The sequence below is a fragment of the Nannobrachium achirus genome, assembly GCF_963921795.1.
Source record: "Nannobrachium achirus genome assembly, chromosome: 13".
In the NCBI taxonomy this organism is placed as follows: Eukaryota; Metazoa; Chordata; class Actinopteri; order Myctophiformes; family Myctophidae; genus Nannobrachium; species Nannobrachium achirus.
This window is the reverse complement of record NC_137833.1, coordinates 48,592,614-48,618,096: the sequence shown is the minus strand read 5'-3', so window position 1 is coordinate 48,618,096 and position 25,483 is coordinate 48,592,614. Positions and strand designations below refer to the sequence as shown.

The following is a 25,483-nucleotide window of genomic DNA, read 5'->3' as shown; positions in this document are numbered from 1 at the left end:
ACCGTCATTGACACCCGACCATCCAAATATAGCCTATGTTACTGATGCCAGGTATGCTATGAGAGGCGACCATACTTTATCAAAACATGAAAGTTTGTCCCCAAGAGTATATCTAATCCTTTCAAGATGTAACGTGTTGGTAAGGTCACTGAGCCACATCTTTGTGGTTGGCGCATCTTTTATCTTCCAATGGATAAGAAGCAACTTCCTTGCAATAATGAGAAGATAGGAAACATTGCTGATGTTTCGTTAGCTTTGTACTCTGATCAGATACTCCCAAAATGACAATGAGGGGATCTGGTTCTAAGTTTATTTTAAGTATTTTAGATAGCAATGTGAAAATGTTAATCCAATATGTTTGAACTTTGGGACATAAAGCAAAGCTATCAAGTAAAGTATCATCAGCTGATAGGCATTTATCACATAGTGGAAACCTCCGGATATATTTTCCTGGCTTCTGTTTACTCCCAGACTCTGGAACATGTAGTTACACTTGTTTTGTCTCCACCTCTGCTAACAATCAATAGCTTTCTCATTGTGGCTGTGAAGCCAGGAGTCTATGCCTAGCATTGTTGTGTCAAATAGCCTGAAACAGCCATTTTAACCACTCAAGCGATTCCCTATTTTACACTATGTCGATGGTGTCACATATAATAATAATCTTGTACAGTGTGTCTGTGTAGGTGGCTAGCCGTGTGTGTGTGTGTGTGTGTGTGTGTGTGTGTGTGTGTGTGTGTGTGTGTGTGTGTGTGTGTGTGTGTGTGTGTGTGTGTGTGTGTGTGTGTGTGTGTGTGTGTGTGTGTGTGTGTGTGTGTGTGTGTGTGTGTGTGTGTGTGTTTGCAAAAGTGGCAAAAATGCAGGGCAAAGGTTTTTCCTTGGCCTCTAGGGAGTGCGCATACACGTTTTACACTGATCAGTGGAGTTATAATTAAAAACACGAATTGGCCTGTTATAGTGCCACCATGAGGCTGATGTGAAAATGTGAAAATGGCATTTCTTCTTCGGCCTATAGGGAATATGTGTGCAAAATTAGTTTGTGATTTGAGGCATTTTGTTCAAACTAATCAAAGCCAATCAGGATGGAATATAACAAATCAAACCCATGTTTGAAGCGAGCGGTGGATGTGAGCAGTTCATTTAGAAGTACATTTTCCTAACTTGCCCCTGGCCTGCTCAACAGCGCCACTTGGTCACCCAGCCCTGCCACTGGTTACCAGCGGTATTGCCATGCTACAAAGTTACTAGCAAACTAACAAACATACCTACACACACAGTCACGCTAAGGAGACAGTGTGACCACGGCTCCAAAATCGGAAAGAACCGTAGTTTAATGACTATTAGAGATACTACTAATTTGCGTGATGTTTGGAAAAAAATCTGTAGTAGTGTCTAAAAATGTGTTTGCACAAATCAGCCTCCTGGTGGCAGAGATTAGCTGTTCACAGACGGACGGACGGACGGACGGACGAACGGACAGCCATGCCTTTTGGCCTAGTGGAGACACTAATGTTTGAAAATGTTTGCTGTGACGACACGCCTAAAGCTGAAGCTATTTCTTCTATTTTAGTCGCTTCTATCACTTCGCTTTGGTCACGCAGGTCCGCCTTGGTAAAAAATCATGTCCCGTTGGAATCAATGCGAAACACCCGGGAAAAAAGGGAGTCCCAACTCCAAACACCAAAAAATATCTCTGTGTCTCTGCCGGACAACATCAACGCTGATTGGCTGTCAGGACGCGATGGGTGGAGTGGGGGTGAAGCGAAGGTCGCTTCAGTTGGATTTTGGGGCGATGATACGAGGCGACCGTTCGCGCCGCCCCTTTCGGATCGTTCGCGCCGCGCTCGGTCGTGCATCGTCTCGTCTTTGCGTTCACTTTGTATGTAATCGCGCTGCTTGAACCATCCAGGTTTGAACCCAGCATAAGGTAAAAAGAAGATATCTGCACTCTCTGAAATAATTTCTTTCTTGTAGTTTTATTTCATTATAAAGCACAACAGCAGTCTCACCGTATATAAGACGGAGCGGTTTCGGCCTTCCTCAGCGTCAGTAAAAAAAGACGCTGAGGAAGGCCACAGGCCGAAACCGTTCCGTCTTATATACGGTGAGACTGCTGTTGTGCTTTATAATGAAATAAAACTACAAGAAATAAATTATTTCAGAGAGTGCGGATATCCCCTTCTTACCTGATACTTACCAGAATCTGCACCCAGAGAACACAAAGACTTTTTTTTACTCTAGAGAGCGCATCATCTCCAGACGGTTTTGCCACTGACTGGGAAACTCGTCTTGAACCCAGCTTAAAACAGGGGACTCCAGGTTGAAAGTGGATAAATAACACGTCCAAGTTGCAATAGCGGATGAATGGCGTCTGAAAGCCAGTGGCGGGTGGTGGGGGAGCGAGGGGGAGCCATGTTTGGCCTTGTCAGTAGTGAGTGGCGTCTGACCCGGCCGTGCCCCCCCCCCCCCCCCCCCCGCCCCGCGGGAGGTCACCACGACAGAGGCTTCCCCTGACCTCTCCTCCTCCAGCGACCAGCCAGTGGAACAGATCATCAAAGGCAGAAGGGGATGTGGGCTCCCTTTTCCGCTCGGCCATGCAACACAAAAAGCAATGAAAGATGTCCTGCCACGTTTGGGCCATAAAAGCAGACATGGGGTGCAGGGGCGTCACAAGGTTGGGGGGGGGGGAAGTGGGACTGAGTTACTAGGGCCCAAGGTGGAGGGGCCTGGAAATATTTTATACTTTATTGAAAAATAGCAGATATACAAGCTCACAGCGCCGCGCTGCGCGCTTGTAGATCTGCTATTTTTGAAAAGTCGTGAAAATGTGTGCAAATCTTTGAATATTATGTATTTTTTAAGCGAACGTTTGTAACTCAGATTTTGCTTCTGGGGGGGGACCCTGGAACTAAATATTTTGAGATGGGGGTCCGTTGCCAAATACGTATCATTTTGGGGGTCCCGTAATACATGAAAATGTTTGAGCACCACTGACATAGAAACATATTTTTTTTTCAATATAACCTTAGAAGTATTTGAAATATAAGAATTTTCACGATTTTTCAAAAATAGCAGATCTACAAGCTCGCAGCGCGGCACCGAGTGCCGCGCTGTGAGCTTGTAGATCTGCTATTTTTCAACAGTTAAAGCACAAAATAATGCGTAACAATGCGTTCCCGGTTCATGGGGGGCCCACAGTGAATCCTTGTACCCAGGGCCCAGAACTTGGTGCGACACCCCTGGACGGGGGGGGGGCTCCCCCTGCAGTTTCCTGTACCTCTCCTCTTGAGGATTTACGGCGGGCAGAACAGTCGAGCCGCGGCGACAAATCCTTGTCATTTCGCGGCCCTTGTCTATCATGTCTCCCCCTCCAATATTTATTCAGCCTCTTCTTGTGTCTGCCTCTCTCTCTCTTCTTTCCCCCCAGGTACCCGCTGAGCCCAGATCAGACGTCAGTCCCACGCCCTACACCCCGCTGCCCACGGGGTCCAGAGATGCCAAGAACCACAAAGGTAAGGAACCCCCCCCCCCCCAGCACCAAGTGGTGTAAAGCAGGGGTCTTCAACATTTTCAGGCCAAGGACCCGTCAGCTGATCTAGTCTGGGATCACTTCACTTTTCGAGGTTTGATCCGGTCGGGAGAGGAAACCACTTTACGTCATGTTGTAGTACTCAAAGGACTACAATTTGCCGAAACTATCAAACCGGATTCAGTTTTAACCCAAAATGATTCCCCTGCGCTCAAGGACATACTTTTAGGGCCTACCTAATAAACTCCTTGGTGCAGAGTAGTTTTGCTTTTGAAAAATGTGTTTGGTATATGTATCTTTTAGTCCAACTCGTAGCAACTGGCAAGACTACGCAAGGCTACTCGAGCATTTTAAAAGGGGTTGGGGAAACAAACGGGGGGAACCAAATCAAAGCGACACCACTTCTTCTAGTGGTTTCCGCGCTTTAGGCGGAAACCAAATGGCCTGTAGTGAAGGAACACCAGGCTTTCCCCCAGAAAGCCTGGTAGGCGAGGTTAGCTGAGAGAGAGATAAAGCAGGGACCTCCCACTACATATTGTATAAAATTGTGTGGCAGATTAGAAATGTTCATAGATTTCTTAGACAGCTTAGACTTGTTTGACAGCATGCACTGTCATCATGTTGGAGTAATGTCTATTCAGACATTTAACCACTTGAACCATCAAAAACTTTGCAAACCTCTTTACCAAAAATAGCCCATCTACAAGCTAACAACGCCTTGCAGCGCGAGGCGTTGTAAGCTTGTAGATCTGCTATTTTTGGCTAATGTTCCACTCAGAATAGGGATGCTAGGGTTCAAGTGGTTAATGTAAAAAACATGATCCATTCACACAAAGATTTGGCGCCCCCCCTGTAGTAACTCTGAGGACCCCCTAGGGGTCCCGGACCCCCTGGTAAACTAACTGAGTACAAGGATAGTTCACCCACAAAATTACTTTTCTTCTATTGATTATTCACCCCATCGAGACTTGAATTTGTGGATATTCTTTTTGGTTTTTGTCACATTCCTTAGTCAATAATTTGAGCATTCGGGGCACCCGCTGGCCTACTGGTCCCTGGACCCTTAGGCATCGCCATATAGGCATGGATGCCTGGCGGCGTCGCCGATTCGATTCCCGATCCGGACAACCTTTGCAGCCTGTCACTTCCCGTCTCTCCCCCCATTTCCTGTCAGTCTACTGTCCTATCAATAAAGGCATAAAAGCTCCCCCCCCCCCCCCCCATAATTTGAGGAGACTCTTTCGATTCGATACATACCACGATACATGGCTGACGATACGATACATGGACGATATTGGTTCATTCATGGCGATACGATTTGATTCAATGATTTAAAATCGATATAGTCACTATTTAGCAAAGAAATAAAATCTGTGTGAAAAGTGTGGATAGTGCAGGTTTTTAAGGGAAACATGTATTATTATGGATATAAATAAGTAAACACAGTGATTATCTGGCAAATACATGAACATTGTATTTGAACACATACTGTATGGACAAACCTGTGTGTGTGTGTGTGTGTGTGTGTGTGTGTGTGTGTGTGTGTGTGTGTGTGTGTGTGTGTGTGTGTGTGTGTGTGTGTGTGTGTGTGTGGATCATGTGTACCGATTTTTGTGACATTTGAAGAAAATATGTAGGAAAAGGAGCAAAAAGTGTGTTTTGGAGAAAATTCAAGATGGCGGAAAATCTATCATGGCGCAAATGGGCGTGGCATATGGGGAGATGCGTCATGACCCAAGGAATCCAGGGAAAAAATATTTTTAATTTTCCGACCTACGGTTCAAGAGTTACAGGCCAAAACGTAAAGTGGGGTGTTATGGCGCCACCATGCGGCCAAATGACACAATTATTTTTTATTTAATCCTTGAAATCATTATGAACCTCCTCTCCAAGTCTTGAAACTCTAGCCCCTATGGTTTGCGAGAGACAAATAATTGAATGTGAGTTTTTGCGATTCCCATTATAAGTCAATGGGGAAAATTAATTCACTAATAAATTAATATCAATTAAACTATTGAACCTTTCTCTTAGCAAGTTACTAGCCCACGATTCCCGAGTAAGCCTGTCGATTTGACATATGGCGCGAGTGTGTGGTGGCAAAACTGTGGGACTAGTAGCGTGCCGAAGTTTAGGAAGTTCAGGCTACATACAGACACACACACAGACACACAGACAGACCCACACGGCCACGTATAGGGAGCCTGTGCTTCACACAGCTCCAAAAATGCTAAATACAATGCACAAGTAGGTAGTATCGATACAATCGATTATTTGCACTTCCGATTCGATGCGATAGAAAGTAAAACGATACGACTCGATTTTAGCCGGTTTCATGTCGATATACTTCGATTTCTTTTAATTAAAAACGATATTTCGACGCAGTTACACCCCTACCAACGCGGCCCACACGGGTTGAGAACCTCGTGGACTAGTAATAGTAAAACTATTACTTTAACACAGTTACAGTACTGTATACAATATGCATACAATGAGCACGTATACAGTACAATGCCATGCGTTCAACGAGGAGTAAAGCCCCATGGATTATGCAGATATGAGCCATAACCCTGACAGTTGCGGAGAGTGGGAATCGAGTGAACTTGAGCGTGAGCTATACTTATGATATCTGTTGGTATTGATCCCGTCTCATCCGCGTGATGCGTGCACAGTGAGAAAATATCGGAGAGAGAGACGTGGGTTCTGCTCATTGATCTGTGTGCGTGTGTGTGTGTGTGTGCGTGTGTGTGTGTGTGCGTGCGTTCGTGCGTGCATGTGTGTGTGTGTGTGCGTGCGCGTGTGCGTGTGCGTGTGAGGATGCATGTGCCGAATGAACCATCCTTGATCTGTTGATACCACCAACACACAGCCCCTGATCTCCCTCTGATATTATTGAGTTGACTCCAGCAACCCATTGTCTTCCCATCATCAAACAAACCCGCGGCAGGACGAACCGCCCGGGCTTTGTGTGTGCCTCGCTCGGATCGACCGCCGCCGCCGAGCCGAGTTCAAGCTTAACACTTCTGTACACTTTTTCGAAATGTAGCTTCCTCCAAGTAAAAATCATAATACCTGATGATCATGTTAGGGGGGAGAAAAAAAACACCGCACCCGGTCTTTAAAAATGTCTTTGAAAATGTACCTTATGGCGGAACATAGCCAATTGACGGTACATTTCTCTCGTGAGGACCATGACAATTGTCCTCCCAATGTCCATTTTCTATTTCTCAAGTTCTACTATACCTGAGGGGACATTTGGTCCTCACAAGTACAATAACACACACACACGCACGCACACACATACACATTACTGTACACACAAATGATGCCAAACAAAACAAAAGATAAAAACCCTGGGCCAAGTTCATCAAGTGTTCACCGAACAACGACTAGTGACATGGTGGCGTATATGCCCTGCATAATGCATGGCCGGCTCAATGCCAGTGTTTACATCCTACATTTAACCGACTTAAACCTATGTCATGCCACTGTAGCTTACTTATCACCACTGGAGCGACTGGAGGGATGTATTCTGCCATTGTACTTTGAATTTCATTACAAGTACAATAGTATTGACATCAATATTGACTTTTTTACTACTGAAATGATGAATACAGTAATTATTTTCTAAAACAGATGATCTACAAACACACAATACACTTGTGAGTGCAACATGCCGTGAGCTTGCAGATCTGCTATTTTCAATAAACCAAAGTTAAGCGATTAATGTGTGTATCTACAAGCTCACAATGTGTTGGGAGCTTGTGCATCTGCTGAAATAGCAGATCTTGTAGACCTGCTGAAATAGCAGCTTGTAGATCTGCTATTTCCAAAAGATTTTTTAAACATTCGAAAACTTCAATAAGGAAATTCTGCATAACGAGTACTTTCTACCTTGGTACTTTTAATTCCCGACTCTTACTTGCAACATAGTATTTCCTATTGCAGTATTGATACTTTTACCACCACTGCCGTTAATCAAAAATAAAGAAATACGTTAAAATATGGATATAAGAGGTTTCTGCCACGACAGCAACGATACACTTATGGTTAAACCTATGTCATGCCACTGCAGCTTAGCTATCACCGTTAGAGACATTTACGTTTTCCACGGCAGTGCTGATTGCGAGGGAGGGGGGGTGTTACCACGACCGTCTTCCCGGCTGCGCGCGTTTAGCAAATCGAGTGTGTTAAAGAAGTGCAGATAAATAAATGGGAGCCGGTGGGGTGGGGAGCCGGTGGGGATGGGGTGGGAGTATAGTCTGCTGCTTGGGGACATAAAGAGAAGGTGAAGGGCGAGGATGAGGGCTGTGTTATCTAAGGCTGCAGCAGCGGCCGCATCATAAAAGTAACAAATGGAGACTGTCACCGCGGCCCACATCTGAGACGGAGGGGAGAATATTTCATGTGTCAGATCCGCTCACCTTTTAACCCAGTCAGATCGGGTACACTATTATTTTATGCTTTAACTATTAAAAAAATAGCAGATATACAAGCTCACAGCGTGGCACCGAGTGCCGCGCTGCGAGCTTGTAGATCTGCTTTTTTTGAAAAATCGTGACATTTAGAATTTTGACCTGATTGTCTGAGTGTCTTTTGAATGCTTCTAAGGTTTTTTGAAAAACCTATACAGTATGTGTTTCTATGTCAGCAATCTGGCTATAGCCATCGTAAAAGAAAAGGTCCTTTTCACTTCAACTGGAGCTCAGTTAGTCTGTTCTTGAGAGACTACTACGTCAGTGGTTCTCAAACCTTTTCATGCGAAGGACGCCCAAAATGATATGTATTTGGCCACGGACCCCCATGTCAAAATATGTAGTTCCAGGGACCACCCAGAAGCAAAAATTTGAGTTACAAACGTTTGCTTTAAAAAAATACATATATTCAAAGATTTGCAAACATTTTCACGATTTTTCAAAAATAGCAGATCTACAAGCTCGCAGCGCGGCACTCGGTGCCGCGCTGTGAGCTTGTATATCTGCTATTTTTCACTAGTTAAAGCAGTCAATAATGGGTTAATGGACTGTTCTTAGCCGGGTCTGATTTTGACAAAGCACGGCGGGGTCCCCTCTCTCTCTCCTCTCCCCTCCTCACGTCGGCCTGAGAGCCGCACCGCCTCCATGCACCACCAGGGGCGTCGCACCAAATTCTGGGGCCCTGGGTGCAAGGATTCACTGCGGGGGGCCCCCCATGAATGTTCTTCATAGGGGGAGGAGGGGGTTTAACCCATTTAAACTTGGAACGCATTACGTGTTGTGTTGTGCTTTAACTATTGAAAAATAGCAGATCTACAAGCTCGCACCGAGTGCCGCGCTGCGAGCTTGTAGATCTGCTATTTTTGAAAAAGTCTTTGAATATTTCAAATCCTTCTAAGGTTTTTTTGAAAAACCCATGTTTCTATGTCAGTGGTGCTCAAACCTTTTCCTGTGAAGGAACCCCAAATGATATGTATTTGGCCACGGACCCCCATCTCAAAATGTTTAATTCCAGGGACCCCCCAGAAGCAGTTACAAATGTAAAACATACATATATTCAAAGATTTGCACACGTTTTCAAGATTTTTCAAAAATAGCAGATCTACAAGCTTGCAGCGTGGCACTTGGTGCCGCGCTGTGAGCTTGTAGATCTGCTATTGTTCAATAGCTAAAGTATAAAATAATTAAGGCCCCCTCCACCTTGGGCCCTGGTAACTCAGTCCCACTTCCCCTCCACTTGTGACGCCCCTGCCAACGCCTCCTCCACCTCCACGGCTGGTCAGGTTTTCATGACATAGATCTGTCCTTGGCTCCATGGAGGGGGAGGAGGGAGTTGTGGGTAATCTGTGTGTGTGTGTGGAGGGGAGGGGAGGGGGAGGGGGGGGCTAAGGTGCTAACCAAATGACCTCTGCTGCTCCCGTACTCGGCGGTCTTCCTCATCGCCTGCTTGTTTTGCATGGCGCGGACAAGAGACCATGATAAATGTCTCCCTGTCGTCTGGTCTCTCTCTCCCCTTCCTGTTCATGCTCGGTATAGAAATGCACACACACACACACACACACACACACACACACACACACACACACACACACACACACACACACACACACACACACACACACACACACACACGCGCGCGCACGGACAGAAATGCTAAGCCGCTACGTGGCGTACCCGACTGGGAACGCTACGGCGGCCACACACACACTGCAGCATAATTCGTTGAGAGTAAGGGATGGGACGATATGAAAATGTCATAGCACGATTATTTGTGACAAAAGAAATTGCGATTTACGATATTATCACGATAATCAAAATCCATTATCCTGGGACGGAACATTTGCCAAGAAATAGCAGAGCTCACAACGTTCGGCTATTTTTTGGCAAAGACTGATAGAGAGTGGAAAAGGAAACTGTATCAAGTACGTATATTATATAAGTACCTTTTACCAATTATAGAGGGTTTAAATGGTACCGGATATGCAGCTCTGCAAATAAAAGGTGAATTGATCCCAGTGCATGATGGAGGATGATATCACGATAAATCAAATCTCCACGATACGATTATCGGGAGTATTTTTTTGCTTATCGTCCCATCCCTAGTTGATAGAGTTCCAACTGTGGTAATACTGATCGCCACCTGCAAGGACCTCAACCACCAGGCTCCTTATTGCTACCAAAATGGACAATATTGCATTTTTTTAAACAAATAACACCTGGAACACTTTTTTTGGAGAGAAAATAACAAGAAAAAGAGGCGAGAAAGCGATTCAGCACGGAATTCTCCTTTAAAATTATATTTTTGTGTTGCCACACCCAGCTGTTCATTAGGCTAAGTATACCTGGTTTTCCGGTGGGTGTTAACCCATCTGAAGTTAGCCACACCCACAGTGTTGCTGTATGGTAAAAAGGGGAGGGGATGATTTTATGACGTCATTAAAGCGGTGCATTTCAATTGGGCCTTTTGACTCACAAGGATTTCAGCTTTCAGGAAGTAACCAAAAATACACAGGGAGGTGTAGATATTATTTGCATATTATAACCACACCTGGGGGTCTATTAGAGTAATGTTGATTCCATAGACCAGGGGTGGGCAACTTTGATGATGGAAAGGGCCACTTAACATTCACTCCAGAGGGCCACAATGCAAATACAGTCAAAAATAGCAAAAAATAGCGGATCTACAAGCTCAAAACGCGTCGCAACGCGACACGTTTTGAGCTTGTAGATCCGCAATTTTTTTTAAATTGGAATCCAGAAGCATTTTTAGCTATTTTTGAATTGGAATCCTGAAAAGTAAAAATTTTATTTTATTTCAAATGCATTTACATGGTCTTATGTTAACTTTATGAACTTAAATACAAATACATCAGACATTAAAAAAAAGACCAGTACTAGTCATTAAGCTTCTAATATAGACTGAAGTAAAGTGGCTCATGTTCACATGTTTGGAATTGTAACAGCTGAAATCAATAATAAATCAGTATTCCTAACCTGAGGGTCGCATCAAGTGAAGGTGGGGAACGTGGCCCCCGGGCTTGCCAGTTGCCCATGTATGCCATAGACACATACAAAACAGAAAGTACAAAACTATGACACCATCTCTTTAAATATACCATTCATAAAATGTTTGTGTCCTCTCAAGTATGTTAACACAAACTTAAGTGTGCGTGTGCGTGTGTGTGTGCGTGTGTGTGTGCGCGTGTGTGTGCGCGTGTGTGTGCGTGTGTGTGTGCGTGTGTGTGTGCGTGTGCGTGTGCGTGTGCGTGTGCGTGTGTGTGTGTGTGTGTGTGTGTGTTTCAGTGTTGTTTTTGACAGCAAATTTTGATTTAGTGTTAGTCAGTCTTTTGAATAAAGTGTCATTTAATTTTAGTCATAATTGAGTCACCTGAAAAGTATTAGTTTTAGTCTAATTTTAGTCGACTAAATATCATACGTTTTTAGGCGACTAAATCTACAGTTGATTTAGTCAACTAAAATGTATTTTGGCAGGACTTGAAGGCTTCGTAATGACTGATTTTACACTTGGCTGTGTGCTGAAAATAGCCGATCTACCAGCTCACAACGTGTCGCAGCGCAACGCGTTGTGAGCTTGTAGATCGGCTATTTTCAGCACGCAACACCTGAGAGCAACCAAACATAAAATGACTCTCTTCTCCACTAGTCCCTCCCTAACGTTTTAGTCTAGTTTTTATTCTGTTGACGAAATTGTCAATATATTTAGTCTTAGTTTTAGTCATCACAGCTTAGTTTTTATGTAGTTTTTATTTAGTTTTCGTCTGTGAAAAAAACGCAGTCGACAAGAAACATTTTGTCATAGTTTTAGTCGACGAAATCAACACTGGTGTGTGTGCATATGCGTGTGTGCATATCGTCACTGTCGGGCAGAAACCTCGTATCTCCAAGTTTCAAATTTGTACGTTCTTTTGTAAAGTAAAGCCCTGCTTCATCATACAAGGCGGTCGCACAAAAGTAGTGAAAACGTAGATCTAGAAGCATCTGATCTGCTGTTTTCACTAGTTTAGTTCATTTTTAAAACGATAATTACAAAACGATAGTGTTGTAGTACTCGAGTCAATGACTCGTCTCGAGTCAGGACTCGAGTCCAAATGTTCACTGACTCAGTCTCGTCTCGGTCTCGCCCTTAATTTGACTTGGACTCGTCTCGGTCTCGGTCTAATTTGACTTGGACTCGCCCCCCACCGAGTCCACTCGAGTCAAGTCACTACAATGGAATAAATGTTATATCCATATGAGGAGCGCATTCACGTTAACATTAAGAGAGCTGCCTTGTTAAGTAACGGAGCATTCTGACGCGCATCTGATAGGCACACAGTAGTAGCACGCACGCACACACACAGGCACACACACGTAGAGCCCCCCCCGCTCAGCACAGCAGCAAGCATCTAATCTTCCCAGAAGTTATTTTTTTCGCCAAACAGACAACAGCACAACAGTCCACTTTCCTCTTACCTGCAGGATATCCTTGCGTCCCCAAATAAATAAGTCCTAACAGCTTCCAAACACAAGCCTTTGTGATCATGTGTAGTTTAATCCACCTGTACAGCTGGATTAAGAATTTACGTATTTTTGTATTTCCAGGTGTAGTCTATTACTCGTTAAGCAAGCCTCGTCCGAAAGTTTTAAAGTGCACTGATCAACAGAGAGAAGTGTAACATTGTAAGTCCCTGTAGAGAGGTTAAAACGAATCAAAACAACTTGAAGCAGTGACATGGGGTATTGTTTTGCCTTGTATATACTTGAAAGGCATCAGACTAATGACATAGTGTAGCCTACATTTCTCACCTTAAACATGACAGGCACATACTGCTATGTGTTTGAATGGGAAAACCTTATTTATTTATTTTAGCTTTTAGTCAAAATAAAATATTAAGATAAGAGTTTGTTTGAAAAAAACGTTTTGCTATAATCATGCATGCTCTATTTCAATGCAACTATAACAGCAATGTTTAAAAATGTTATAGATTACAGTAGTAGACATAATTCTTTTTTAAATAATATAATTTTTGTTATCACTTGGCCTTTTGGTGCATGGGCATCAATATTATATCCATATCATGATATTAGATTGGATAGGCCTAATTATCGTCTGTGATTTGGGATATTGTACTGCAGTATATGCCAAGTCTTATTTGTACACTAAAGTACTTGTTCTCTGCCTGGGAGAAAATGTAATTGTAGCAACTCAAATGTCTAGTTCTTAGACAGAAAATTGGTATGGGTAAAAACTACCTCTCCCAAAAAAAAACTCAAACCTAAACCACAGCATTGACAGCAACCAAAGGTAATTTGGGGAGACCTATTGATTTAATTTGAAGACAAGCCATTAATTTGAAAGGTATTGGTAGGAAACACCAGACAGGTGAATGCACATGAACGGGGGGTTCTTGCATTGTTTGTGTGTGTGTGTGTGTGTGTGTGTGTGTGTGTGTGTGTGTGTGTGTGTGTGTGTGTGTGTGTGTGTGCGTGTGCGTGTGCGTGTGTGTGTGAAAATTGGACTCGGCTCGGTCTCGCCTACCATTGGTCTCGGACTCGACTCGGACTCGCCTCCCATTGGTCTCGGACTCGACTCGGACTCGACCCCCTCCCAGGGGCTCTTGACTCGGACTCGACTCGGACTCGAACCCCATATGACTTGGACTTGACTTGGACTCGCTTTAGGTGGACTCGACTGAAAACGAACGGTCTTGGACATACAAGTTTTCCACCCGACAACGACGATATGCGTGTGTGCATAATGTGGACACGTACGTGTGCTCTCCCTCAGTGCTGGCTGGGTTTTAGCCTGGCCCCAGCCAGGGAGACAGGTAGCAGGTCTGACAACACGCTGTCATCTGCACACGGGAAGAACCTTCCTTTTCTTCTCCCCTGTGCCCCCCACCTCCATGTCACCTGTGCACAAGCCCCAGAGCACCGGGTGCCACAGGTAATTACAACAGCTTGGAAGCTCCCCCCACAAAGCGAGTCCTGCTCTGGCAGTGGCAGGTCACTGCCCAGCACGCAAGTGCACACATATGTAACGGAGGTGATCCGAACCTCCCCCACCCGGGTTTCCCACGTGAAAGTCCAATATCTTAACCATCACTCCAAAGGGACATCCCTATGGAACGAGAGCAGATACTAGACTTTTGAGGCTTCAGGCTGGGGCTGCGACTCTCTCCGCCACACATAGACATCAAAGGGGGCTTGAGCCCCTTATTCGTCTGTAAAAACTTCCCTTTCCAGACCATGAATGACCATTTTACTATGGTGAAAGAAATGCAAATGCCTTCTTTCCATGCCGTACCTGAAGGCAGCATTCAAGAAATCTGCCTTGTCCAAACTCTCCTGAACTTGAATGCAGCATGTTGTGTTGAAAGAATTTCCCTCTCCGTGTAGAATTCCATGCCATTATATGCCACATCTCCAGTATTCTCTTGATTATGATTAGTTTAGTGTGGTATCAAGTACCGAAAATAGCCGACCTCCAAGCTCACAACGCGTCGCAGTCGCAGCGCGACGTGTTGTGAGCTTGGAGGTCTGCTATTGTTGGTGCTTCCACTAAAAGGCCCTTTTGGAAGTTTCAGCCCCTGCCTCTCTAACATTCTCTGCACGTCCCTGGTGCTTACTTTACACCACTGCTAACCGAGAGGAGGGAGAGGAAGAGGAAGAGCCAAGGGACGATCGTTAACCGCACATCGCCAAACACAAATCGTCTGTTTTTCATAGAGGTCAAACAATTAGCGGAGAGTAGACGGAAGAGCAAAGGTTAAAGACGCAGATAAGAGAGACGACGGAAGCAGGCTATGTTAAAGATAAGTGTTAGAAGCTTGCCCTGCTGGCTTGGCGGTCCAGGCGCAGACCACATAGGCTCTGATGATGCCTGACAGCGCGCCACGGGTTCGAGTCCTGAACCCGACGTTAAAATGTTTTCATTTGCTTCGTTCTATTGTTTTATCGCGTTTACCGTGCTAAAATGTGGGGCATGCGTACGCATGGGGCATGCGTACAAGTGGCTGAATATGTCTTTTTAGACACAATAAGCCAGCAGTTTCTTTAATACTATTTACAGTAACACTCCTAGCCCCCATAAGTCACATCCAACCATGAAAGGTTGCGTTGCACCTTGAGAATGGGCTTATTTTGTGTAAACTGACATATTTAGCCACTTGTATGCATGCCCCAACCACTGAAATAAGAATCTCTAAAACAATAGAAAGAAGTAAATGAAATAATTTGAACACTCATCTTTTATATGAACCCTTGTTGTAAAAAAACTAAAGTTGTCCTTTAAAGTGAACAAGGTGTACACGCGTACGTGCGCGCGCGTGTGTGTTTGTGTGTGGGCGCGGGGTGTCTTGGAGAAAGGTGTGACACGGAGTGGAGTGCAGTCTATAGTCTGGCAGACAGGAGGCCTGCTGGAGGATCCCGGAGCTTACTGTCACCTTGGCTCCAGCTCTCTGCCCCGTCACCTCGGTCCAGCTGTCAGGGCCGCTCTGTGTCCCCACAGTCCCAGCCCCAAAGTACAGTCTGTCCTGTCTGTCTGCGAGCAGTACAAGAAGTCCTCCTTTTTCATTTAACTTGGGAGAGTAAAAAAAAATGGAAGCATGTATGTACCGTTTGGGATGCTACTGTTATACTGTAGCATTAGCCACTTAATCCCTACTGTACCGTTGTTCCCTATTGAGCTTGGCACATTTCCTGGGGCCAGCTGCCCAGATGTCACACGTGTCTTATTATTTTTCCACTCTCAAAAAGCGCCTGCAATGTAGTGCATTTGAAACTACATTACAGTGCCACATCGTGGGGTGATCACTGCTTGCCTCCTGTGAATTGTTTTGTTTTTATTTTCTGTTTATTTCGTTAATGAGCGAGGTCAGCAGACAAAGTGACGTGAGTGAGGTGAAAAAAACCTGGGTGAAATGTGCCACTCACTCAATAGGAAACAACGGTATATTGTCACTGTCGGGCAGAAATCTTGTACCTCCAAGTTTTAAACGTGTATGTTTTTGTAAAGTAAAGCCCTGCTTCATCATAAGACTGTCGCACAAACCTAGTGAAAATAGCCGATCTACAGTGCTTGTAGATCGGCTATTTTCCCAATTTTAAATCATTTTTTAAATGATAAATACAAAACCAATGGTTTTGGACATACAAGGTTGCCCCTTGACAACAAGGATATCGTCGTTGTCGGGTGAAAACCCGTGAGGCGTTGTGTGCTTGTAGATCTGCTGTTTTCACTACTTTTGTGAGACGGCCTTGTATGATGAAGCAGGGCTTTGCTTTGCGAAAGAACGTACACATTTGAAACTTGGAGATACGAGGTTTCCACCTGACAAAGACGATATACTTTGTTGACTGGGATTCCCTCTAGGGATTCGGACCCCTCTATTTTTCTTCCCTCGGCACCAGATCTCTCTCTTCTTTGCCCAACATTGCGGCTCTACAAGCTCACAACACATCGCGTCGGAACGGCGAATGTTTGGCTATACTCCCGCGGAATCTTCACCCAATTATGACATTCCCGGAATAGGGAAGCTATAGGGGTTCGTGTGGCTAAAAAAGCGATGTCAAATGGCGTGCTGCTTTCCCCCGACCGCGCCTTGAGATGATTAAGGTCGAGCACAGAAACGGCGTGCTACGTGATTTATCACCGGGCCTGTCGTCTCCTTACCATGACACATTCTGGAGAATGAGCCTGATGTTTATTCAATAGATCTAATTATAGCTTTAGTTTAGAAATGTACCGTACAAGATGCCTCACATTTTTTTTTTTGTGATTGATCTCCTCCACGCTCGCGGTTTAAGATTCTCTCTTCGTAATGAAAAGTCGTTCGTTATCTCGCCGTGTTTTTCAATAAACATGTCAGTCGACCAGTCACCACTTCTGCAGTGAGGTTTCGGCATCAGATCAGATTTGATAATGTCCTTTCCCTCGCCGAGGATGGTCGACGGCGACGAGCAGGAAATGAAAAGGGATATCTTTTTAGCACCACCGGGACAAAGGAAAGAGGAGCGATCCTTCCAGTGTGGCGTCCCTTTTAGTCGTCGTTGTGCTGGGCACACTTCCAGCTTATGTTGTACTGCATGTATTTTAAAAAACGACGCACAACTGTTATTAAAACCCCCTGAAGAAGGGCGAGCCTTAAAAACAGAAAAACACCCATGGGACGACTCAATGTTAGTTGGCGGGTTTCGCTTTACATGTGTCCGGGGCAATCTACGCCGCGGACGTGTGTGCTCGCACGCACGCACTCACGCACGCACACGTTTCCCTTTCCTCTCTCCCTTCCCCACCAAGGGCGTCGCACCAAATTCTGGGCCCTGGGTACAAGGCTTCACTCACATTTTGTGCTTTAACTATTGAAAAATAACAGATATACAAGCTTACAGCGTGGCATCGAGTGCCGCGCTGCGAGCTTGTAGATCTGCTATTTTTGAAAAATCGAAAAATCTAATCCTTCTAAGGTTTTTTGAAAAACCTATACGTTTTCTATGTCAGTGGTGCTCACATATTTTCACGTGAAGCACCCCAAAAATGATATGTATTTTGGCCACGGACCCCCATCTCAAAATATTTAGTTCCAGGGACCCCCCCAGAAGCAAAATAAAAGTTAGTCACAGTGTTCGCTTAAAAAGTACATATATTCAAAGATTTGCACACATTTTCACGACTTTTCGAGAATAGCAGATCTACAAGCTTGTGAGCCTGTACAGTATATCTGCTATTTTTCAATAGCTAAAAACTGGCCCCTCCGCCTTGGGCCTTAAGGCTCTAACAGAGTCCAGGGTGAAGAGCTATTCACTTCACCTCGTTGTAGTTTCCTAGCTATCACCTAGGCTTTGTTATGTATTTTTAGGTGATAGCTAGAAAACTACACCGCGGTGAAGTGAATAGCTCTTCACCCTGGACTCTGATAGAGGCTTTAGTAACCCCGTCCCACTCCCCCCCCCCCCCCACCTTGTGACGCCCCTGTTCCGCCAACCCCCGCGAAAAAGCATCAGGAACGCATCCAAACTAAGAGTAAACTGTTTTACAGTCGCCTGCACAACAAATAAACAAACATCTGGAAGCGTTCAGAGGCGGCCCATTAGGGGAAAAAAAAGGCTCCGTGTTTTGCCAGAAACAGGGTAAATGATGAGCAATGGGGCTGTCGAAAAGCCCGGTGGAGAGGACAGATGACGGAGCGGTGGGTGCTAAGCACTGCCTTTTAGAAGCTCAGCTGGGCTCAGAGAGATCTACACCTGCTGCTATCTCCTCCCTCTCCTCCCTATCTACGCGCCTCCGCCAGACATCTGGATGGGGATAACATGACTAATGGGCGACCGCAATGCTCACGTCGAGAGAAAGAGAGAGAGAGAGAGCGGAAAGAGGATTGTTGTTCTGAAGGGAGAGGGGTTTTGACAGTCTTATGGGTAACTTTGAGCATTATTAGGCGATTTAGAACGGGTGCACATTATTGTGTATCATTGTTTTTTGCTTTAACTGTTGAAAAACAGCAGATATACAAGCTCACAGCGCGGCACCGAGTGCCGTGCTGCGAGCTTGTAGATCTGCTATTTTTGAAAAATCGTGAAGATCTGAATTTTGACCCGATTCTATAAGTGTCTTTTGAATCCTTCTAAGGTTTAAAAAAATATATATATATATGTTTCTATGTCAGCAATCTGGCCAGCCATCGTCAAAGAAAAGGTCCTTTTCACTTAACTGGAGCTCAGTTAGTCTGTTCTTGAGAGACTACTATGTCAGTGGTTCTCAAACTTTTTCATGTGAAGGACCCCCAAAATGATATGTATTTGGCCACGGACCCCCATCTCAAAATATTTAGTTCCAGGGACCACCCAGAAGCAAAATTTGAGTTACAAACGTTCGCTTTGAAAATACACATATTCAACGATTTGCACACATTTTCACGACTTTTTTTCAAAAATAGCAGATCTACAAGCTCACAGCGCGGCACTCGGTGCCGCGCTGTGAGCTTGTATATCTGCTATTTTTCACTGGTTAAAGCATTCAATAATTCTAGACCTAAATGGGTTAGGCGATGTTTTCTTGGTTGTGTTGTTTGTCAGTATAGATGACGCTACCTGCAGTCTTGAGTTTGAGGACGTCGTCGCCGAGACGTCCCGCGCAATGCAAATGTATGACTTTTTTTGGACGTTTAGTCGAGTGCTTTTCAAACGAGCCCAGATTGAAATAGTTATGGGCTCTTTTTTTGTTCTGTTTTTTTATTTTTTATTCTTGGATTTCATGAGTTGGCGTCCGTGCCTTCCTTGATTAGTTAGCTCTGTTCTGTTTGATGTCAGTCTGTACCTAGAAACAACAACAAGCTCTTAACCCATTTAGGCCCAGAATTATTGAATGCTTTAACTATTGAAAAATAGCAGATGTACAAGCTCGCAGCGCGGCACCGAGTGCCACGCTGCGAGCTTGTACAGTAGATCTGCTATTTTTGAAAAATAGTGAAAATGTGTGCACATTTTTCAGTGCACACATTAGAAAAATAGCAGATCTACAAGCTCACACGTGAGCTTGTATATCTTGCTATTTTTCAATAGTTAAAGCATAAAATAACGGTTAAAGTGGTTAAAATCTAACGCGACTCGGAGCGCGTTGCCGGTCTTTCAGAGTTAACGTTACCTTTATCGTTGGCTCCGTGTTCGTAACGTGTGTCAGAGGATGGAAACGTCTTTCTCCGGGAGTCCGATGAGAGAAGACAGAACACCTCTGGCAGCTCCCATTAGAGCGCAAATACGTGCTTCGGCAGACATTTCAACTTGGTCTCATAATGATTATACCAGCGGGATTCATTCGTCCCCCCCGGTAGAACATCGCTCTGAAAAAGCACAAAGACAAAACCGCTTGGCCTCCGTACAAGCAAAATCAAGGCGTATGGAAATAGCAGGGGGGTTTTTTAACTCTCAAAGACCGGGAACGCGCCCCCGAGTCGCGTTAGATTTTAACCACTCTAAGCATTATTTTATGATTTAACTGTTGAAAAATAGCAGATATACAAGCTCACAGCGCGGCACCGAGTGCCGCGCTGCGAGCTTGTAGATCTGCTATTTTTGAAAAATTGTGAAATTGTGTGCAAAGTCTTTGAATATCTTTGGCCCGACCCTTCCTCTAAATCAGTGGTTCTCAAACCTTTTCATGTCAAGGACCCCCAAAATTACATGTATTTTGCCGCAGACCCCCATCTCAAAATATGTTGTTCCAGGGACCCCCCCCAGAAGCAGACATTTGAGTTACAAAAGTTTGCTTTGAAAAATATATATTGAAAAATGTGCACACATTTTCAAGATTTGGCCCGATCCTCTAAATCAGTGGTTCTCAAACTTTTTCATGTCAAGGACCCCCAAAATTATATGTATTTTGCCGCAGACCCCCATCTCAAAATATGTTGTTCCAGGGACCCCCCAGAAGCAGAGATTTGAGTCACAAAAGTTTGCTTTGAAAAATATATATTGAAAAATTTCAAGATTTTTCAAAAATAGCAGATCTACAAGCGCTGTGAGCTTGTACATCTGCTATTTTTCAGTAGTTAAAGCATAAAATAATTCTAGGCCTAAATAAGTTAACCCCTTCCTCTCTTATACCTATTAGCTCACATTCACTTCAATGACATGTCCTATACATCACTGTCCCATCGTGTGTTCTCTGGGTTTTTTAACCTGCCCACGTTGAACTCACTTTTTTTGATCTAAAGCGAAATGGAAAACGGCGTCTTTCGATAGCATATGTTATTTCGCTACCGATGTTTTAAGACAAAAGAGGACCAAAGGAAGATGGAAGGTCGTTGTCGGAGTGAACAGCTGTAGCAATTCCTTCGCCAGCTCTCTCCCCGTCCCGTGTGCACGCACATGACAGGCAGGGGCGTCACAAGGGGTAGGAAAGTGGGACTGAGTTACTAGGGCCCAAGGTGGAGGGGCCCTAGTAACTTTAGATATTGAAAAATAGCAGATATACCTGTACAAGCTCACAGCGCGGCACCGAGTGCCGTGCTGCGAGCTTGTAGATCTGCTATTTTTGAAAAGTCGTGAAAATGTGTGCAAATCTTTGAATATGTATTTTTTAAGCGAACATTTGTAACTCAAATTTTGCTTCCGGGGGGGTCCCTGGAACTAAATATTTTGAGATGGGGGTCCGTGGCCAAATTCATATCATTTTGGGGGTCCTTCACATGAAAAAGTTTGAACATCACTGACATGGAAACATAGGTTTCTTCCACACATTTTCACAATTTAAAAAAAATAGCAGATCTACAAGCTCGCAGCGCGGCACTCGGTGCCGCGCTGTGAGCTTGTATATCTGCTATTTTTCAATAGTTAACATTCATGGGGGGGCCCACAGTGAATCCTTGTACCCAGGGCCCAGAATTTGGTGTGACGCCCCTGATGACAGGCGTGTGTGTGTGTGTATGTGCGTACAGACAATGTGAAGGCATGGCCCACTTCCAGAGACATGACTTCATGAACGTTTCCCGAGCATTTCTATTTATTCTTTATTTCTTCGCAATGTTTCGAAGTTCGTGGAGTTGATGAGGTGTCTTAAGACTAGTTTCTAATAAGTTCATGTTTGTGCAGTCACGTACATGTACATCATAACACAGCCCACAATCAGCACTCATAAACGAGCAGAAAATAGATGGGCATCGTTGTGTTTTAGCATGAGCGTGCATACCTTTCCCCTCAGGCGCTGCTTAGATACAGTGCCAAGGTAAGACATGGATCGTCAAGGTATTTCTTTTTTCTCTCTACCAAATTAGATGCATGGCTCAATTATGTGCCGCACGCTCATATGTTTGCTATTTATGGGGGCGGGAGACAAGGATTTAACAAGTACTGAAGCTTGTACTGCAAATCGACCAGACGGCTGCGTTGGTACTACACGGCATTAGTTTTCTTGAAATATGTTTTATGTTATTCTCTGGCAATTTATGTAGCCGTATATGTATCCCTATTATGGCGCCAACTTTTGTCGAAAATGCGGCGACGCATTGTAGATCTGCTGTCTTTGCTGCACGTTGTTGATGAATGTGAAAGTGATTAAGTGCGTCCACGGGTTGTGTGACTATTGAACCGCTGAAACGTATTAACTAGAACAGCACTCTGTCGAGGTGTCAACTTAAGTCTTGTGCACAAGTCGGCCATACTTGTGCGCCAGCCGAGCGTTGCGCTCGCCACTGGCATCACCACTGGCAATGCCAGTGACATCACCACTGGCATCACTAGGAATGCTGGTCCCTCATTGGCAGTTAATGATGACGTTGCCAGAAATCCTGGTCCCTGGTTGGACTACGGGCTTAAAAACACACAGCTACCCCCCTACCAACCTACCTACCTACCTACCTACATATGCAGGCGAACGCAGTACGTGCGCCCTCTGCTGGCGCAAGTAACAAGAGCTTTTGACTAAATAATAACCTTCTTAGGAACGCATGTCCTTTTTTCTTTGTTTCCTGAAAAAGTTACAGTTTTTGGACATACAAGGTTTCCACCCGACGGCAACAGCATATCGTCACTGTCGGGCAGAAACCTCGTATCTCCAAGTTTCAAATGTGTAAATTGTTTTTCGCAAAGTAAAGCCCTGCTTCATCATACAAGGCCGTCGCACAAAAGTAGCGAAAACAGCAGATCTACAAGCACACAACGCCTCGCAGCGCGAGGCGTTGTGTGCTTGTAGATCGGCTGTTTTCACTCGTTTAAATCGTTTTCAAAGCGATAAACACAAAACAAACGGTTTTGGACACACAAGGTTTCCACCCGACAGCAAACCCTCCCCTCCACCCTCCTCCACCCCCATGTGAGGACAGACTCTTGCTTCCGTTATCGGAGCTTGGAGATGATGTGATATTATTCCTCCCCGGGAGTGGATTGGCTCGGCAACATGAATATCCATTAGAGGAGCCCGGGCCCGGGCCCTATGGAGATGGATGAGGTCGGGAGAGAAAGAGAGAGGATGAAGCGAACCGGGCCTGCCATCCCTCACTGCACCGTATGCCCTCCGCAACGCGCCGCACTGTCCGCAACACGGCAAAATGATGAGGGCTCATTTTTTGTTCGGAGGCGGGCCGTGTCCTTGTTATTATTTGCTAGCCCTGGAACTCACTTCTTCCAGACGTACCACCCCACCCCACCCCACCCCACCCCAACCCCCGCCACCACCTCAGCTCTCTCTCCCTAGATTAAAATGCCAGGAAAAGCCTCCTTAACTTCCGTGACAGTTTAACCCATTTAGCCGAGGATTATTGAATGCTTTAACTATTGAAAAAAATAGCAGATATACAAGCTCGTAGATCTGCTATTTTTTAAAAGTTGTGAAAATGTGTGAAAATCTTTGAATATATGTATTTTTTTAAGTGAACGTTTGTAACTCAAATTTTGCTTCTGGGGGGGGTCCCTGGAACTAAATATTTTGAGATGGGGGTCCGTGGCCAAATAAATATAATTTTTGGGTGGTCCTTCAGATGAAAAGGTTTGAGAACCACTGACATAGAAACATAGGGTTTTTCAAAAAAACCTTAGAAGGATTCAAAAGACACTTATGGAATCGGGTCAAAATCGGGTCAAAATTCCAATGTTCACAATTTTTGAAAATAGGAGATCTACAAGCTCAAATGTTAATGGCTGTGAGCTTGTATATCTGCTATTTTTCAATAGTTGAAGCATAAAATAATAATACGCAATAACGCGTACCCGTTCTGAATGGCTTAAACTGCTGAACTCTGGCTCCGCCGGCTTCTAAACTGCTCCGAGATCGCTGCCTTCAACCAAGTGTCATTAGCTCTCCGGGTATTTGATGGCGCTCCTCTACTGTCTCGCACGCTCTCTCTTTCTCTCTCTCTCTCTCTCTCTCTCTCTCTCTCTCTCTCTCTCTCTCTCTGTCTGTGTCTGAATAATTCTGTTTGTGCTGGGTTTTTTGGGGGGAATGTCAGTGACACTATTGTTTTATTTTTTTTACCTTTTCCGTTTGATGTCGTCGAGCGAGTCTCCAGAGTTTCTCGGGTTCTTAAACTGATGTTGTGAAGTATACAGCGGGAACTCAAGTGAAAAGATAAGACTGTCAGGTTCCGTGTCAAGAATGCTCTTCGTTCCATTCTGCGGTGTTTGTTTTGTTACAGTTCCCTCCACCACTGTTGATATGAAAGAGCGAATACTTTACTCTTTGATATTTTCATATTAATCAGGTTATGTTTGGGAGTCAAGTAGGAAATGGTGCCGAATTTGTCTTGACTAAAGAGATCTGAACGCGTTCATTACGGTGCCACTTAAAAAGTTTGGAGATCAAATGGAATGAAAAGCTGAAAGTGATGTTAGGCGTACAAAGGAATCAACTGCAGTCTTTTTTCAGATCAAGATCAATTAAAATGTAATACTTTATGACAGGGGTATTAAATCACCCGCGTCCGTGACCATCACAGACAAGTCTGCGTTATTTACGACGATAGAGACCCCTTCTCGGTCTCACCCATTTAGACTCGCGAGTCTGGCACCGGCGGGCGGTAAGTTTTGGGGCCAGCCAGGGACATGCTGGGCCCCTGATTCAGCCCGGGAAAAAGAGTTGGAGAGGCCCTCATTGCGCGCTATAGAGAGAGATCTCTCTATATAGCGCTGCTGCTACTCAAATATTTGCCATTTCAGATCATGACAAGTGACAAGCCAGTGGGCCAATTACATGAGTTATATTTTGTCGTTGTCAGGTAGAAACCTTACATGTCCAAAACCGTTTGTTTTGTATTTATCATTTAAAAAATTATTTACACTAGTGAAAACAGCCGATCTACAAGCACACAATGCCTCGCACCGCGTGTTTGTAGATCTGCTGTTTTCACTACTTTTGTGCAACAGCCTTGTAATGTATGATGAAGCAGGGCTTTGCTTTGCGAAAGAATGTACAAATTTGAAACTTGGAGATATGAGGTGTCTGCCCGATTTACTTTGTTGGCCGCCCAGCCCCCAAAATGGACAGACATTTTATTTTACATTTTTTCCTAATGGCCGGCCTGGACCGGCCGTTCGGGAGTTGTCCCGCTTTTCCCAATGGCCAGCACGTCCCTGGGGCCAGCGTAGGTTTGGCCTCTGCTGAAAGCGTGTCAGGCGGACGGACGGACAAGGACGACGTGGAGCTCTCGCCAGCCAAGCTCCCGGCCCCTCTCTCTTTGCAATAATAACACGCCGCCGGTGCTACGGGTCCTTTGGTTCCCTTCCCAGCTGCACTGGTCAGTCTCGGGGAAAGCGGCAGCACATAAATCAGCCCAAATGGATAGGCCATGCTGCTCGATTCAGCTCTGAAAGGGTCTCGCTAATGCAGTCAAACTATTATTCATGTTCCGACGTGATTTGTAGCCGCGGGTTCAGGACATCTGAGCCGTCGGGCTATAGTGTTTCATCCAGCGCTCACTTTTAGTCCTGCCAGAAAGTTGGACAGGTTTTTGCGGCGAGCTAGCGCGGAGGAGCCCTCCTGGTTTCCAAAAAGGCGGGA

At 44.8% G+C, this 25,483-nt stretch overlaps 1 protein-coding gene across 1 annotated transcript in view; it reads left to right on the top strand.

Moving 5' to 3' along the window:
* The window catches only part of lrmda (leucine rich melanocyte differentiation associated), a 503,604-nt gene that overhangs the window by 422,082 nt on the left and 56,039 nt on the right, over positions 1-25,483 (top strand). The window contains exon 6 of the mRNA XM_080740370.1: positions 3,425-3,509. Coding sequence (XP_080596496.1) covers positions 3,425-3,509 — 85 coding nt within the window. The remainder of the gene's footprint in view (positions 1-3,424; positions 3,510-25,483) is intronic.